General features: G+C 42.0%; 1 protein-coding gene across 3 annotated transcripts; it reads right to left on the bottom strand.

Moving 5' to 3' along the window:
* Positions 1–579: 579 nt before the first annotated feature.
* Positions 580–15,769, bottom strand: KCNV2 (potassium voltage-gated channel modifier subfamily V member 2). 3 transcript variants are annotated; one of them, XM_038171349.2, is made up of 4 exons: positions 15,582–15,769; positions 12,839–12,928; positions 9,573–11,351; positions 580–5,527 (listed from the first exon to the last, which is right to left on the bottom strand). In XM_038171349.2, the coding sequence occupies exons 3-4, from the start codon at positions 11,010–11,012 to the stop codon at positions 5,252–5,254; spliced, it is 1,716 nt and encodes a 571-aa protein (XP_038027277.1). In that variant the 5' UTR covers positions 11,013–11,351; positions 12,839–12,928; positions 15,582–15,769; the 3' UTR covers positions 580–5,251. The 3 variants fall into 3 exon arrangements, with proteins under 3 accessions (XP_038027277.1, XP_071887560.1, XP_071887561.1); XM_072031459.1 differs by lacking the exon at positions 12,839–12,928; XM_072031460.1 differs by lacking the exon at positions 580–5,527 and having other exon boundaries at positions 8,092–11,351.
* Between the last annotated feature and the right edge of the window lie 830 nt (positions 15,770–16,599).

The raw sequence follows: 16,599 nt of genomic DNA, 5'->3' as shown, positions 1-16,599 counted from the left end.
GTAGTGAACAATTTTCCATGCAAGGGACTGCACTTCCCCTGCGAGAACCCCTCTGCCTCTCCCTTTCTGGCCCCCATCAGAGCAGAACCATCGTGCAACTTGTGAGTGATGAGGGCATTTTTCTGAACTCCAAGTTTCTATTTTTATTTTTGTACTGATTGTTTATGATAATAAAATACTTGGATGTTAAGGAGTTTGGATGTCAGGCCAATCTGACCCTCAAGAGTTGGCTTGAACTGCCTGAGGAGCGTGGAGTCCCTTTGATGTCAGTCTGGTTCCAGCTTATGCCAGGGTTTGATCACGAAGAGTTCACTTCAAAGCCTGACCTTCCTTTTGTGGGTGGCCTGTTGCATTTGTCTTCAGTCTGTGCCTTTGCCTTAATATGCAGCCTTTGGTGAGAAAAAAATGAAAAGTCTAACTTTCCTACTGAGCAAGGCTGTTCTGGCGTGGGGATGGAGAAACTCCTCTGCACAGTTATTCTCTGTGACAGTGCTGGTTGAATTTAACCATGTGTAGCCACGCTGTCTCGGCAGCCAGACCAGGGTCTCTGTTCCTTTTCCCAGGTGCTAGGGGAAGTGTTTCAAGCAGTTTCTTCTGCCAGAACAGCTGAAGAAAAGAGGGTTGTGTGGGTATTTGTTGGCCTGAATAACTGTTATTAGTGGTAGCGAAAGACTCACTTTCAGGTTCGATACTAGTTCATCTGGTTATTGTTAGAAGGGGAAATGCTTTTGCTTCTAAATGGAGCAAATCTGGTTCAGAAGTCAGAATGACCACATAGAGACATTTCACAGAGTAGAAGTAAGTTCTGAGCAATTTTATTTTGAGAACTCTGATAATCTCTGTCTCAGGAACTACCTGGGGAATGCTTTAATTTTTCTCAGCATATTTCCAATAATTACCTAAGTACATAAAAAGCTAGTGCCTCTGACCTTTCTCTTTTTCAATGCAAGATAAAGAACTAGATTACAGTCAAATGCCATGTATTTTTTCTACTTCTGAATAAAGAAGTTAATAAAGGTTTTGTAAATAGCAGATAAGCACGAATCAAATATTTTTACATAACAAAAACAGAACAATCTAAACAGTTAAAGCTACTTTTAAAGCAAGTAGACATTTTTTTCCCTCCTAGGTTTATTGATAGTCATTATTTTTCTCCAAAAATTTTAAAGTTTACCTAGTTTATAATCTTAAAATTATACATACTTAAAGACTGAATATTAGTGTTTGCCTTAGAAGCCTGGGAATAGCACCAGATGCATATTAATCTATGGCTGTACTCTAGCTACCCCTTTAAGTGCTATCTTTCTGAATGAGAAAAGCAAACAGCTGCTGAATTGCACTGAGAAAGTGATGTTCTTCTAAGACAAGGATTTGTGCAAAAGCTATTCTGATTGGAATTCTTTTCACCGTCTCATGTAGGGACAGACTCCAGACTCCACCATCCCTGCACGCTACTATCTTTTTTTTTTTTTTTAATTATTAATATTATTATTTTTAATTTCAGTAATTCACAGGCCTATAAGAAATAGAAGAAGGAATACTTAGTTGTCTAAAAATGAAGCCAGGACATCCAGATAAACAAATTGTTTCTTTGTCTACCAAGGACAACATGTTTGCTATGTCTGTAGCAAAGCATAATAGAACATATTTTCCTTCTCCCTCTGGGGCTCATTAATATCTGCAATTAGTTAAAATGGAAGATTTGAGCATGGTCACATTCCTTGAGTTTTCTAATTTCTCAGTGTTTTGAGAATCCCCCACTCTGTTCCACCAAAATCTTAGTAATACTAAATTAACATCTCATAAAATAAGCCCTATCTACTTTAGCTTTGATGGTATTACCCATCTTTGTTGAATCTAAGCATATTTTCCCTTGAAGTGGTTATTTTGAAATCTTTTGATTGTCAAAGCCCTATGGCATTCAAGTAATCAAGATAATCAAGGCCGTCCTGCATTACTTTTGAATGCCATCATGTAGCACTTGGCTGTTTCATTTCACAGTAATCTAGGGGTACTTGCGATGCCACTGAAAGTTGTAGTGGCTGTGACAGTAAATTAACTGCGTCCTTCTCAAAAGGAATCATTGTGTCAACACAACAAAATGGCAAAAATGCAGCATTACATTTCAAAACCAGCTGATAAAGATATGCACAGCCCACTGCAGGTAGTGAGGAGTTTGCTCTGTGGGACTATGAACTCCTTCCTTCCTCTGAGCTGGTGGAGCTCCTCTAGCCAGTTTGTATAGTAGGAGCATCAGATAGGGTGTCTCAGGAGTTGGGCAGGTGGGAGGACCTTGCTAGAAACCACTTACAGAAAATGCTAGTAGTGATAGAGCTTGGGCATTCAGGGCAACATCTGATTGGCATTGTGGTGCCTCAGTATTAGGCATAATCTATACTACCGAATTCACAGACTTAAACTCAACACCCCTGCAATAAAATGAGGTAAGCTACAAGGCAGAAAGCTGTGTGGGGTAATACAGTAAAGCAAACTATGAATTTTTAATTAAAGAAAACACAGAACTCTAATTTACAGTTTGCTGGAAAATGCCTTACTTCACTAAGAGCCTGTTCTCCTGCTGCAAGAGGCAAGGCAAATGATCTGATTATTACGAAAGAGAAAAACAACAACTTTGAGTCATTTTTTTTGCTTCACATTTCATGTGGCAGCTGCCGGAGATCTGTCCTCCGAACTGCACACTTCTACCATGTATCTTGCATCAGCATTAGTCAGAGCTCTCCAAATCAAGTTAGGGCACAGACCAATGAAGAATCTAATCCTGCTCCCCCAGATTGTCCCATTTGTATGTTAAACCAACTCATAAAGGAATCATAAAGGAATCACAAAGGCACCAAAGCTGCCATCAGCAAAACAGTGGGGTTGGGTGTTGGAGGGAGGAGTGAGGAAAGCATATTGAAGAAGAAGAGCATGCAGCAGGTTCTAGGCAAGCTGAGCTGCCTAGTGTGTGATGCCTTGGTTCAGAGTACTCAGGTGGGATTTAGCACTATTGTCTTCTCCTGAAGGAATATAAATGGGTCTCCTCCATGTCTGAAAGGTTTTTGGCCTCTAACCATTATAGAGTATTGTGAGTCCTGCCTTCATGTGGCTGCAAGGTGTGGGAACTACCTCTTAAGTCCTGCCAGCTCCTTCAGACTGAGAAATTAAATTAAGGGGTTCCTTGTCTTGGAATGCTGGGTGGTCATCAAAGTTTAAGTCCTTTAATGAATCTCATCCAATAGATGTAACCTATTGTCTCAAGCTGCACATTGAAAATGAAGCACGGTTGTGTTCCTGCGTGCTTTTAACCTGTTGCCCCATTCAACTGCAACAGGGGTCTAAAAGAGCGGCTTCCTGTGACTTCAGGAAGCCACTGGTGCAGAAGGGCCATACAAATTCATACCACCCCAGAGCCAAACTAAAGCAGCTATTCTTGTCAGTGAGTGCTGGGATTGTGCCTGCTGCATTGTGTGCAGTCCAGGACAGCACACATCTATCACAGTCAACTCTCAGGGGTCAGCTGTGCCTTAAAGACACTGTTTAGCTTTTAACAGAGCTGATCAGCACACAATGTGCTGACTGTCATTCCTAAAGAACAAAATGACAGCTGGGCTTATGATAAGTTTGTCTGGAGATAGAAAATGAGAAGAGCAACTTGGTTACTGATTACCTTCTCACTATGCAAATGAAAAATGTCCCCATGCTTGACACAATTTGTATGGATGTAGCAAAATCAATGAACTTTTTCACCCTCAGCTGTCCCAGGAGTGAGCTTCACACCATTGTCTTCAGCCTGACTCTGAGACTTGACTATGATGATTTACATTCAGCAGCACACTACAGACACAACGTGGAAGTTCAGGAATTTTAAAGCGCATCTCTGCTGTCAGGCTGTTTCACAGAAAGAGTGCTAATGAATAACAATCATGTGACTGCTGTCATTGCTTCTTTTTGTTACCCTGTGGTTTATACTATTTGGATCTATCAATTAAATAACTGTTCTTTCAGATCTGTTGCTCAGATTCCTATTTTTAAAATCCTAGGACTGCTGTTATGTAAAAAGAATATTCCTGATATACTGTGAACTAATAGAAGAAATGCTGGTCCCATCTTTTTTTTTTTTTTTCCTTTTTTTTTTTTTCTTTTTTTTCTTATTACTATTTATTGCATAGTTCTTGGGGTAACATGCAAAAGCCAAGCTGTGAAAGAAGGCTAAGTAATTTCAGGAAATAAGGTACTACTGGAGGTGGGTTAAGGTGTCAGAAATGTGTCTGTATGTACCAAAGTATCTTGACTTTAAATTATATTTTAAATTGGCTTCAGACAAGAGCTAATAAGATCCTTTTCATGAAAAGTGTTATATTACCTACTACGTGTTTGAGTATTTTTTCAGAACATTTCTCTAACGTTTACATCCTGTGACAGGCCTGTTATTTTTCTAACATTTCAATAAGTAGATATATTAAATGTAGTAGAATAAATGTAGATTATCACTTAACCCTAGAGAAAGTATTTGTTTAGAAATGTTTTCAAGGCTGAAGACATTTATCAACTCAAAATCCAGATTTTCCACTAGATCTTGGCATAACGGAAGATGATTATGGAGGTGGAGGTGGGGAAAATAGTAAAACCATCATGTTGCTTGCCTAGGTGTGAAAATGGAAGTCACTTGCTGGGACGAAAAGTACAATTGGGACACTGAAGCATAACTACCAGTGCAAGTGGAAGCTGAAAGCTCATGGAGTGTAGATGCTGCTAATATTCAGGAAGGAATTCTAGGCTGTTTTCCCAGTTTTGAAAGATGATGCAAAACCAATTTCAGCAATGCAGTCAGTATACTATTTGTTTAAGACTGCCCTGGCAGCAGCAAAGGGTCTGACCCTTAATGGCAGCAATTTGTTTCCCTTTGGTTTGGTCATTGGTCTTTGACATTGGTCTGATCGGTTTTAAGGGGCCACATCTTTGTGTGGATCTAATTCAGAATTTCTGGGTGATTTGTCTGAATAATCTCCTTCCAGATAGCTCATGAGCACTTGAGTGCTGCTCTCAGACTAACAAAACCAAGAAAAAATAAATCTTTTGTTATAATCTGAGCCTTTTCTTTTAAAAGTAATTCACTTCAAAACAGATTTCACCATCTAATTTTTGTTACTGTTATCCTTTTCAGTTTATCTCCAGTTAGCTTGACTGATCAATTTTCCCTCTTTTTCTTCAGCTTCCCTGTTCCAACCCAATATCCAAGGCATTACTCATATCAGTGTTGTGGCAAAGGGCGGGCAGCACTTTCTCCGCAGCATTCAGATATTTTCTTCATGGCTCTCCGTGTGAAGTCCACCTTCCCCCTTTCTTTCTTGAGAGCAGTGTACTCGTAGGCCTTCAGCTTGCTGTAATAGTCTGAGAATTTGTTGTAAAGTATGGAGATGGGCATGCCATTCAGGATTATACCGAACGCGATGCAGAGGAACGCGAACAGGCGGCCGAGGTGAGTTTCTGGACACATGTCTCCATATCCCACTGTAGAGATGCTGACCTACAGGCAAATCAGCAGTCAGCTTATTAGCTGGGAAGAGGCATACAAAAGGTTATCTCCTTGTAATCTTTCTAGATTTGCTCAGGGATCAGAGGTGATTCTGGAGCTAACATTCTTGTACTTTGCATCACACGACTGCACTGGCTTTTTTGGGTACTGTTAATTTTATGTAAAAGTCCCCAGTTAAAATAAATAAATAAATAAATAAATAACCCCCTCTCCTGCAATAAAGAAAGACAACAGTGCAGTGAGGCACCAGTCAGGAAGATTTTTAAAGGCTTTGTCTTGCAGAGTGAATTTCCAAATGGTTTCCCCACCACCGTGTCTGGAGGGTGGATTTGCTCAGCTGTGGATAGAGAAGGCAGCACAAATCCAGTGACAACTGTAATCCTGCTACCTCATTGTGTCACTGGGAACAGGCACCCCTCTGTGTCTAAATCCAGTGTGCTTATAAAAGCTGGTATTTTGGGACTTACTGTGTGTGTTCTATTTTGAGTATTACCTTTGCTTGTTATATTTATATATATGTGAAGTATGAATGAAAAACACACGAAAAACTTCAGCTAATTGTGAAATATATTTTGATAATGTTTGCACTGTTGGAAGATATGACCCAGCAGTCTGAAGTTTCTTTATAAAATTGCCTTCAATGTTTACACAAGTATTGTGTATACAAGGACCTAATGAAAAAACATGTATCTTTCTCAGTCATCTAGAAATCTCAAACTTTTGCTGAATTTTTATGAATTTGTATTTGAAGAAGTGCTTGGGGGTTGCTGAAAATATTTTCTGTGTGCTTGTGAGTGATGGTATTTTATATTCCCAGTTTACATGAACCTGTGAATTTTGCCATCTCATTGTCTACATAGTTCATAAAGGACCTTTTTCCTGAGCCTTCACGTTTTTCTATTTTTAGACTACACAGGTATGAATAAGCTTTGTTTTATATGGCCCATATATAGTACCAAGCAATGCAAAACTTTCTTTGTAAAATAAAGTTTTAAAAATTCCTGGCTGTTTGCTTACATGGTTGTTACATATAAATGATGTACTCCCAAACAGTTAGCATGAAATAACTCCTGTTATATTCTTCCACTCTATGCATCTTGATTGTTTATAACGTTTACATTTAGTAAACACAATTTATGTTTCTCTGGCACGTAAAACTTGCAGGGTTCTGCAATCTGGCGCTTCCTTGTAATATTCATGTGCAAGGGATCTTTTGCAGCCAATGAATTTTATTTATTTATTTATTTATTTATTTTACAGTATCCAAGGAGACTGTTTGTATCTGGTAATATAAAACTTCCACAGAATACAGTACAGGCAGGAGTTTTACTGTAATTCTCTTGTGGCTTTCGCACTGAAATAAGTCTCTGGAAGGTCACGGTGTGCAGCCTGCCATCCTCTAACATGCTAAATAAAATGTTATTTCAAATAAAGAAAGTATTAGGCTACATGAGACAGCACTGGATAAGCATATTTGTAGGATGCACCTGGTGCTTCCTGCGGAATAAAAAGGATTAGTCACTTGGTTTAATGGAAATTAAGTCACTGGATTTGAATGATAATACAGGATAAATATCTCCAAAAATAAATACTGAGATGAGGGCAAGATGTTTATCTCTACCAGGCAGGACAAAGCCATTATCCTGTGATAAGGTTCTGTTCCACTGGCACAGTCTTCGACATCACTGTGACAGTTTGGGAGGGGGAGCTGTTCTCTTGGGTGGGTCAGACTGTGGACACTGCTGGATTTTGATGAAATTTGAGTGATCTTTATCTCTTAATTTTTACTTTTAAAGAATGGATAGGCTTTAAAAATTTCTGTGTGCCTTAGAATCACAATGTGCATGCTCTAGCACATCTTTAGGATACACTTGCTCAGCTAAAAACACCTTTCTCACATAGTCATGGTTATATGGGATTCCGAGGAATATCTAAATAATCATGGTGTTACCAGCTTGCAGGAGTGATGTCTTAAGATTTTTTCATATATCTCACATGTTCATAAATCACAACAAACATGTGGGAAACCGCCACATTAAATCAGTCACTGCTGAAACAGTGAGTTTGGCCAGGATCTTCCCAGCTGCTGGCCAGAAGTATCATTATTGGACAGTTTGGAGTTGCCTTCCTCATAGCATGGTCCCCATGCTATGCTGATTGTCCAGCATGAGTTCTGATTCTTTTCCAATCCATTTGCCTTGGTTTCCTTGCCTGGGAAGTGATGGGGATGTAGCCAGCAACATAGCCAGGTCCAGGGGGCAGAGGTGCTCCTGAAGCTCTGCCATAAGAATGGGTTATGGAGGCCAGCATTGCTTGCTCTGACAGGAAATATACGTACCCTGCAAGTGACGGTGGACTAGAACAAGCCTTAGCGCAACGGGTAGCACCTAGCTGCCCTTTGACTCGACTCAGGCTGCTGTAAAGATGCACAGCTGCTGCAGCACAAAGAACTCCTGTTTTCCAGCACTCTGAAGCTGCTGGCTGCAGTACAGGGAGGGATCAGCTTCCCCTCTCCCCATAGTCAATCCCCACCCTCCCCCCCCCCCCCCAAAAAAAAAATCATGTTATTGTATAGATGATAATTGGGAAACTGACATACTTGAGCACGAAGATTATCTGCTAAGCATCTACTTACAGCCTGTGCTTCCCTTACCCAGCCTCCATTGTCTGCTAGTCCTTATCAATCCAGAGGTGTTTCTTTTGTATTTGTAACTCACCTTGAAAGATATAACTATCATTTTGGTCAGCCAATAGTCTGAGAAAAATTGATTAGTGTACTGGAAATAACTGCATGGCCATCTTTTATTGTAAATGCTTCTAAGGTGAAGCATGAGTTTGGGATGCTGAACCATTCTGCCAGTATGCTGTCAGAGCCAGGAGGCTTTTAAGTAAGGTGGAGTACTTTAAACTCTCATGGTTCTGTGTTCCCAGATAAATCTTCATGCCCCTCCAAGAGGTGATCCAAACAACATGGAATACATTGCCTGAGAAACATCCCTCCACATAACGGAGTGTAGTACAGCTCAGTGATAGTTCAGACCTCAAGGAGATGTGCCCAAATGCCTTAGAGCAGAGACCTCCGTGGCAGTCTCTAGAAATGAGGTCATTCTGCCTTCCTTTCCAAGTCTTGTCAGCAGAACCTCAGCCAGTTACCCACACTCCAGTTTCTTGGGAAGAATCACACTCTTTCTCGCAAAGGCTGCAAAAATACTCAAGGTGACGTTAACCACACATTAACCTCCCTCACTACAGACTGATGTGGGGTTCGAACCAGTGACCTATATGTAGAAGGCAGCCTATCCCATTATCAGCCTCCTGAGCCATGCCACTTGTTTTTGCATTCATTCATCAACTCTGGCACAATATAAATAACCACCAATGTTTTGTGTGTATATATGTGCAGACGTATCCTGGAAGTGCCACCTAAGGAGCAGAATGCAATCTCTTGTGTAAAACAACCATTGGTCCGAATGAAATTTAATAGCCAGAGCTCTAGGACAGTTTGGACTTTGCAAGTTTGCCTGCCAGAGTACAGTGAATAGTACATAAACCATGTTTTATCATCTTGCAGTTGTATGATGGGTCACAGTAGATTTTCAAAAAGATCAAGAATGAAAATCCCACGTGCAGCTGCCAGCAGATAGCCCGATAAACTCTTTTTTTCTTTGCTTATTTTGGCAACACTGACAATGGGATTTAATGGAGAAAAGCTTTTATTTTCTGTCTCTTTTCCCACTTATTCTTTAAAGGGCAAGTACTGCCTGCATTTGGTCAGATGGGAATTTCAACACCGTCTGCCTGATTAAGCCTTGATTAAAGCTTACAGCTGAGGTGAATGAGTGCATGCATGTGTGTGCGTGAGTGAGTGCATATGTCCTGTAAGCTCTGAATTCAGAGCAGATGTTCACTGATCTAGGCCTTCTGTTTTCAAGACCGTCAGCTACTCTAGAAAGGGAGGGGAGAAGAGGGTAAAGGAAGGGTGGTGAGGGAGGGGACGGTCTCTAGATACCGAGCAAGTTGAGTTGTGTTTACTTACGGCAGCCCACCACCAAGCATGGGGGATGCTGGTGAAGTTGGTACTAGAGACGTCATGCTCCACTGTGTAGACCATGGCAGAGAAGGCGAAGATGCCCATGGCAATGAAGAGCAAAAGGCAGCCCACCTGCTGGTAGCACTGGCGCAAGGTAAAGCCGAAGGCACGCAGCCCCGTGGAGTGGCGGGCCAGCTTGAGAATGCGGAAGATGCGCATGAGGCGCATGATGCGAAGCACTTGTCCCACTTTGCCCACCCGTCCCACCTTCTCGATATCGTGCTCATGCTGGGAGCCCCGGCCTCGGGGCTGGTCATCATCAGCGAAACATTCGAGCAGCAGCTGCAGGTAGAGGGGCAGGATGGCAATGAGGTCCACAGCATTGAGCGCGCTGCTGGCAAAGCGGCGCAGGTCTGGGGTAGAGACTAAGCGCAGCAGGTACTCCAGGGTGAAGAAAGCGATGCACAGGGTCTCGATGTGCTCCAGGACAGGACGACTCTCCCCACTCTTCCGGTCTACCTGCTGCATCTCTTCCACGGTGTTGAGTGCCAGGGCCACCACGGAGATGAGCACAAAGAAGCTGGAGGCCACCGCCATCACTTTGGCGGTGACAGAGGAGAAGGGCTTCTCCATGAGGTTCCAGAGGCGCCAGCGCTGGGGCCCATAGTAGCGCATGTGGTGGAAAAGCTGCTCATTCTCCTGAGCCTCTGCCTGGGAGCGCAGCTCACGCTGGACCTTCAGCTGCTCGCTCAGCTCATCGCGGCGCTCCTCAAAGCAGATGCGGCAGCAGCGGGGTGTGTATTTGAGCCGCACGCCCCAGTAGCTCAACTCCTCCAGGAAGCTGCGTGGGCAAAGCTCGTCCCTCACACGCAGCACCCCTGAAGCATAGAAATTGTACACCAGCTGGAAGACGGCTGGATCACGGTCAAAGAAATACTCGTCTCCCTGGGCAGCATAGTCATCGCACAGGCCCAGCTGGCAGCGGCGGTCAGTGGAGGTGGCCAGGCGACCCAGGCGTGTCTTGGGGTAGATGGCCACTGCCTGGTAGGTGAGGCGGTAGCTTTGGCCACCGACGTTAATGTTCAGCACGGATGAAGTGGATGCCGTGGCTGGGGCTCCAGAGGAAAAGGCAGGGGAGCAAGGAATGGATGATGAGGGCTTGTTTTCTCCCTCAAATGGGTCTCCGGTTGGCCATTTTCCTTGTTCTTTCTCTTCTTCTTCCTCATCTTCATCATCCACGTAATAGTTGTAATTCCCCTCTGGTCCAAGGAGCAGCAGGGGCTGGGAGCTCAGTGGAGCAGTGGCAGAAAAGCCACTCTGCTTGTCTAAACACATGCCTTCATTGTCCTTCCTCCTGGCAAGCTGTGGAAGGACATTTGATGCTTCCCTCTCTCTTCCTTTAGCTTTCAGGAAAGGAAACTGCCTCCTCATGTTAAACTGCAACATACTATTTTCCCTTGCTCTTCTCCCTTCTTATCATTCACCTGCTTGACAAATTAGCACCAATCCTTTCTGGTACTAAGACTGACAGTCCTGCTCTCTTGTCTCTTCACCTCGGTGATATCAAGCACAGCGGCAGTTCTGCATTTTTCCTCCTGCCAGTCACCACTCCAGTTGCTGTGAAAGCTCACTGTGGGATATAGACACATGAAGACTGCTGTTGACTGTTTTAATCTTGCTGACAGGGAAGATCTGAGTGCTTAGAGAAGGGGATTTAAGGGCTATTATCCTGTTCCAGCCTCATGTCCCTCAGGCTGTGACGTGAATGATTATGGATCCATAAATCTATGAAAAATCAGTAAGGGGGAAAAAATGTAAAGTTTTATTGCTAATAAAAAAGCATACATTTCCCTAATTGAAATATATAGGGATTAAGAATAATCTGAAAATGAAAATGTATGAGGAGCAGAGAGAAGAGACGGAACATTATAGATTTCTTTCATCTACTTCAGTATAGTATGTCTTGGCTTACCTTAATGAAAATAATGAATAATTAATATGCAGATATTTTGTGGGGATTCATTACCATAAGTCTTTAAATATTTTCCAAAGGCAAGCAAATAAAAATCATTCCTCTTCATTCATGGTTAGCATATCTGCTGTCTGTCTGGTTGCCGGCACAGGTCTCATGCTTCTCTGGGCACAGCTCAAGTGAGAGCAAGCATGTGGAGGGGTTTCTAGCACACTGCTTCACTTCAAACTCTTCTTAAGATGCTGAGAAAGGGAACAGGGTGCAAAGCCGCTCCTCCCTCTCTTGTAGGGCATGTTTAGTAGCATAAAGCCACGTAAGGTACCTAGCAGGACAGGATAGATTCTTTATCCTTGTTTTGGTGGAGGTTTCAACCTCAGCCCTCGATGAGCTGGCTCAAGAATCTCCAGTAACAATGAGCCTCCTGAAAGCCAAGTTGCTTCCCCTTGATGCTGGAAGCACTTCAGCTGGGCTAGAGCTCCTCTAAAGAAGAGGATACACACAGTAAACATATGGCTCCTTCAGCATACTCTTAGTCCCTGAGTTTCATCTTAACATCAGCTCATTATCCCTGGTTTATGCAGGCTGGTGCAGGATGGGACAAGGCAGTAGAAAACCACTAGCTCTGGCAACACCGTCACTGGTACAGAAAGCTGCAGTGTGAATACTTGGAGCAGCCAAAAGCTAGGTTTTGTTTTTATAGCTTCTCAGTCAGAAGAAATTCTTGTTGGAAATCTTGAATAATCAGAGTGATCGTGTTAGCCATCCAAGCAATCTTGCAAGCGCAATTTTATTAAAACATTGACACAAATTCCAAACTACTCCTAGTCACTGAAGATGAGAGGAAATATCCGTCCCTGCTCCTCAAACACTTATCTTACCAAGTAACTCAATGTATAAGCAATCCCTAAAATGAAGAAGTCTCTGTCTCAACGATTGGCAGCCAAGCTTTCTGTTACATCTTTGGCTATGTTACCTTTGTGTTCCTTCCTGCTCAGTATCACAGCTTCAACATTCCTGGCTTACCTAACAGCAAGGGGCATATGCAAGGTTAATTCAAACCAGGTTTCCCATGATAATGAGTGTCTATCAAAACGGTTTGGTAGGCCTAGCCTCCAACAGAATCGTGGTGTGGCCCAAAGTGCTGCTGTGGTTGTACCACAGCCTACAGCATGGAACATCTGCCTGTGCACCTGGGCACAGAGACATAACCTGAGCAAATCTGGATCATTATCTTCAGGCCCTGGGAGAAACCTGTGGTCTGGAAATGGACCAGCTGCAAGAACTCAGAGATTTCTTATACCTGCGCAGCAGGTGCTCTCAGAAGCTGTTTTGGATTGATGTGACTGAGTTCTGTCCCAGCTGGAGTTCTTGCACACGACACAAAATGATGCTGTTGAAAAAAAAAAAAAAAGCCATATAAGCAGAAAAAGTCTGTGAGATTATTAGTTTGACTGATATAAATAGAAAAAAGATCAGCTGCTGTTGAGCATATGTTTCTTCAGGGTCTGGTTATTGTCAGCTATCCAACAGAAAATGTTCTTCTACCATCATATCTCACCTAATTAATATCTTTAGTGGTACTGTAGCCATGAAAGTCTGCCCTTCGGAAATAATACATACACATAGCTTGCCATCTGTAAAACCAAGTGTTGCACAGTGACTGTGTATTGCTAAGGGCTTTCCATCTGCAGCCCTTTAGCCTGTCTTCTACCTGCAGCTCCCTACCTTTTCACACAAGCTGTCAGGACATTGTATCCTAGTTCACCTGCGGCAGTATCTCTCCCTTGTTGTTCCCAAGCATGCAAATAATTTTACTTAGGTGCCATTATGTGAAAAAATCACCTTTGTTGTGAGAATTACCGCTTCTTTTCCACGTTTCCCCTACCTCCTGGCTGTAGCTTTTACATTTACTAGGTCTTGACAAGGACAAGGTCTTGACAAAGACCATCATAACTGAATGTTTGACAGTACCTTTTTTCTCAGACTGCATACTAAAGGAGGCTTCTTCAAGTCACACTATTTAAGGCCTGTGTTTCTAGCAATTCATATTTAGGTGTTCTTGGAGGTGTTTTGTTTCACAAATTCTCCACTGCCCATTCTCTTTATCTTTCTCGATGCAATAAAGGTAAGACCCATATTTATAGGGATTGTCAGTGCCTTATTACAGACACCCAGCTGCTTTGCAGTTTGCTTTGAATATTAAAACGTGCTGTGGTTAGTCCTCTGTTAGCAACCTTAGTACAAATTAATGTACAATGTCAGGACTGTCTCTTTGTCCTAAGCAAACTACTTCAGACATAAGAAAAACACTGGTCTGCAATACCATCATTTTACTACTAAAAAATATTGAATGTTTCTTAATCAAGATTCAAGCTAGAGTATAACCACATTCCTCTTACCAGACTTCACTGTAGTATTGTGTTTTCCTTTTTGTCAGACTCCCTGGTCTCACTTCTGAGAAGTCTCTGGTAAGGTTCAGTGTTCACTACTCAAAAGATCTTTTGTTTTTTCACACCATGAAGTGGCATGAGCTTCAATTCATGACTGTCAAATGCCAGCAGTTTGTACACCTGGTCTAAGACCTTACACACTGCTACTAATGAAAGCAAGAAAGGTTACTAGCTTCATGTCTCCTCAGGCTAATCACTTTGACCTAGTTATTCTTGTGAAGGAAACTGTCAGGCACCCAATACACTCTGCTCAAGCTTGCCTGCACTGATGAAATAGGTAAAATACGACTGCTTTATTTACGTTCTTTACTATGTTCTTTCAAGTTCTTTTCAGACATGATTCTGAGATGCTAGATTCTCAGCCCAGATAGGCAAGAAAATGAAGTGATCAGGTGGGACCTTCTTCACCCCTATCTTCTTCCTTAGCCATCTCAGTGTGTTGGTAGTAGGAACTGCATAACATTTTATTTTATGGATAGTAGAAGAGACATGAAGACAGTAGTAGCAGTGGAGAGTGCTGTCCAATCTAGCAGTCAGTGTTCTGGATACCAGCTTCCTGAGAACACCATTTTCACAATAGGAAACTCTAAGTGAAATGGAAGAGGGTCATGAGAAGATGAGTCTGTGTAAGTGTTCATCTTAGGGACTGCTGACTTTTCCCATGGTAAGGGATCATGTAATTACATTTTTTTTTACACTGAGCAAATCACCTTCAGAGTGGAATATGCTTGCCTTCTATTGACAATAAAAAAAAGAAAAAATAAAGATTTTTAATTAAAATTACCTTGAAGAATTTATATGTCTCTATATTGCCTCACTGCATTAATTTCAGACTTGAAACAACATGCTCAGCTATCTGTAGGGAATTGCACTGAAAATTACATAAAGATTTGTTTCAAAGTGTCCAGTCATACTTTTTCAGTAACACCCAGTGACCTCTCAAGCTATGTTGACAGTGTAGAAAATACTTCTACTGGTGATTATTAATAACCTGATAATTATTCATGTCCTATTAGCTATATTAGGGCACTGAAAAAAAACATAATGGGGTCAAAGGAAGACTGACTGATTGTAATGTCTAGTTAAACTGTGAGGTGTGACTCAGGCAGTGGGAGAATTACAATTCTGTTCTGTTCTGTTCAGGTCCCCATACCTAAAAAGGAAAAAGAAAAAGAAAAAGGAAAAGAAAAAGGAAAAGGAAAAGGAAAAGGAAAAGGAAAAGGAAAAGGAAAAGGAAAAGGAAAAGGAAAAGGAAAAGGAAAAGGAAAAGGAAAAGGAAAAGGAAAAGGAAAAGGAAAAGAAAAAGGAAAAGAAAAAGAAAGCCTGAGCTAACACTATGCCACAATAACAGATATGTCTAAAGCTGAAGCAATATTTACTCTACCATTCCCCTCCACCCAGCTCAGCTGGACTTGTATGCAAGCAACAGTGGGCAAGAGGATCCTTGTTATTCTGTGATTTCAGGTATCTTTGCATCTTACCAACCCTTGCAGACTTTCTCAGCCCTGAAAACACCATGTGTCTGCTGAAAAAAAAAAAAAAATCCCTGTTTCTTACTGTATTTCTTTTTCTTTTTTTTTTTTTTTCACTTACCTGGCAACCCTGTTGCTGCAGTTTCCTAGAGGGTGCTTAGAAAGCACAAAATGAATGGGAAGGGTGAAAGAGTGGGTTAGAGTAGTCAGCACCACCAAGTTGCCCACATCTCTTCCTGCTAACACACTGAAGGAAGCATGTGCCCATGCAATCCCCCAACTCCACCCACTGGTGCTGCCTGCACCACTGGAAAAAGAAAGAGAGGGCAGAGACAGAGGAAGCTGTTGCAGTGAGCCAGCTCCAGGGGTAGGCAGCAGGCAGAGAGGGCAAAACACGACCAAGATTAAGCTGGCAGTTTTGTACCTGAGCAGTTAGTCTGTGCCACACAGGACAAGTTATCTGATCTACCATAGTTGAATGCTTATATGCTCACAGGTATGGAACAAAACAGCTGCAAAATGTGAAGCAAATCTCTCCTTAGTATTTACATTAATATATTTGCCACAGACTATGAGTGAGATGCAGCCAGTTACTCAGTTCACCTGACATAAGCAACTTTGCTGAGTATTTGTGCCACAGCTTGCCTCATCCCCTCCATTTTGTTTCAACTAGAGGCATTCTGGAAGGGGTGCCCTTCTTTCTCACAAGCCTGGAGACTCTTCCTTGCATCCACTTAAAGTGGTTCATGTTTTTTGCCACTGACTCTTTCTGTTTTCTGCCAGCATCTTCTCCTGTCTAACCAATCCACCTAAGTCCTTGCCAATATCATTTTCACATATCTACAACTCCATGACAGCTTTTCCCTATTGCAGTGGACTTTTTCTTTTTTCTTTTTTTTTTTTTTTTTCTTTCTATTTAACAAATAAAGACACATTTTTACTGTAGATGTTTTCTCAGGGAAATATCTCTGCTGTGATATCCCTTAGCATACTCAAGCAGAAGTACCCACAGGAACACAAGGATGGCTTGTCAGCAGCAACATACCAACTGATAACCCTGGATCATATGCATTAACATCTGTGTGCTACCTCTTATTAGGTCCTAATCACATTTCATGGAGTATTTTATGCAGATGGTG

The sequence above is a fragment of the Anas platyrhynchos genome, chromosome Z, assembly GCF_047663525.1.
Source record: "Anas platyrhynchos isolate ZD024472 breed Pekin duck chromosome Z, IASCAAS_PekinDuck_T2T, whole genome shotgun sequence".
Classification (NCBI taxonomy): domain Eukaryota; kingdom Metazoa; phylum Chordata; class Aves; order Anseriformes; family Anatidae; genus Anas; species Anas platyrhynchos.
The sequence above is the reverse complement of the archived record's forward strand: the minus strand, read 5'-3'. Positions and strand labels throughout refer to the sequence as shown.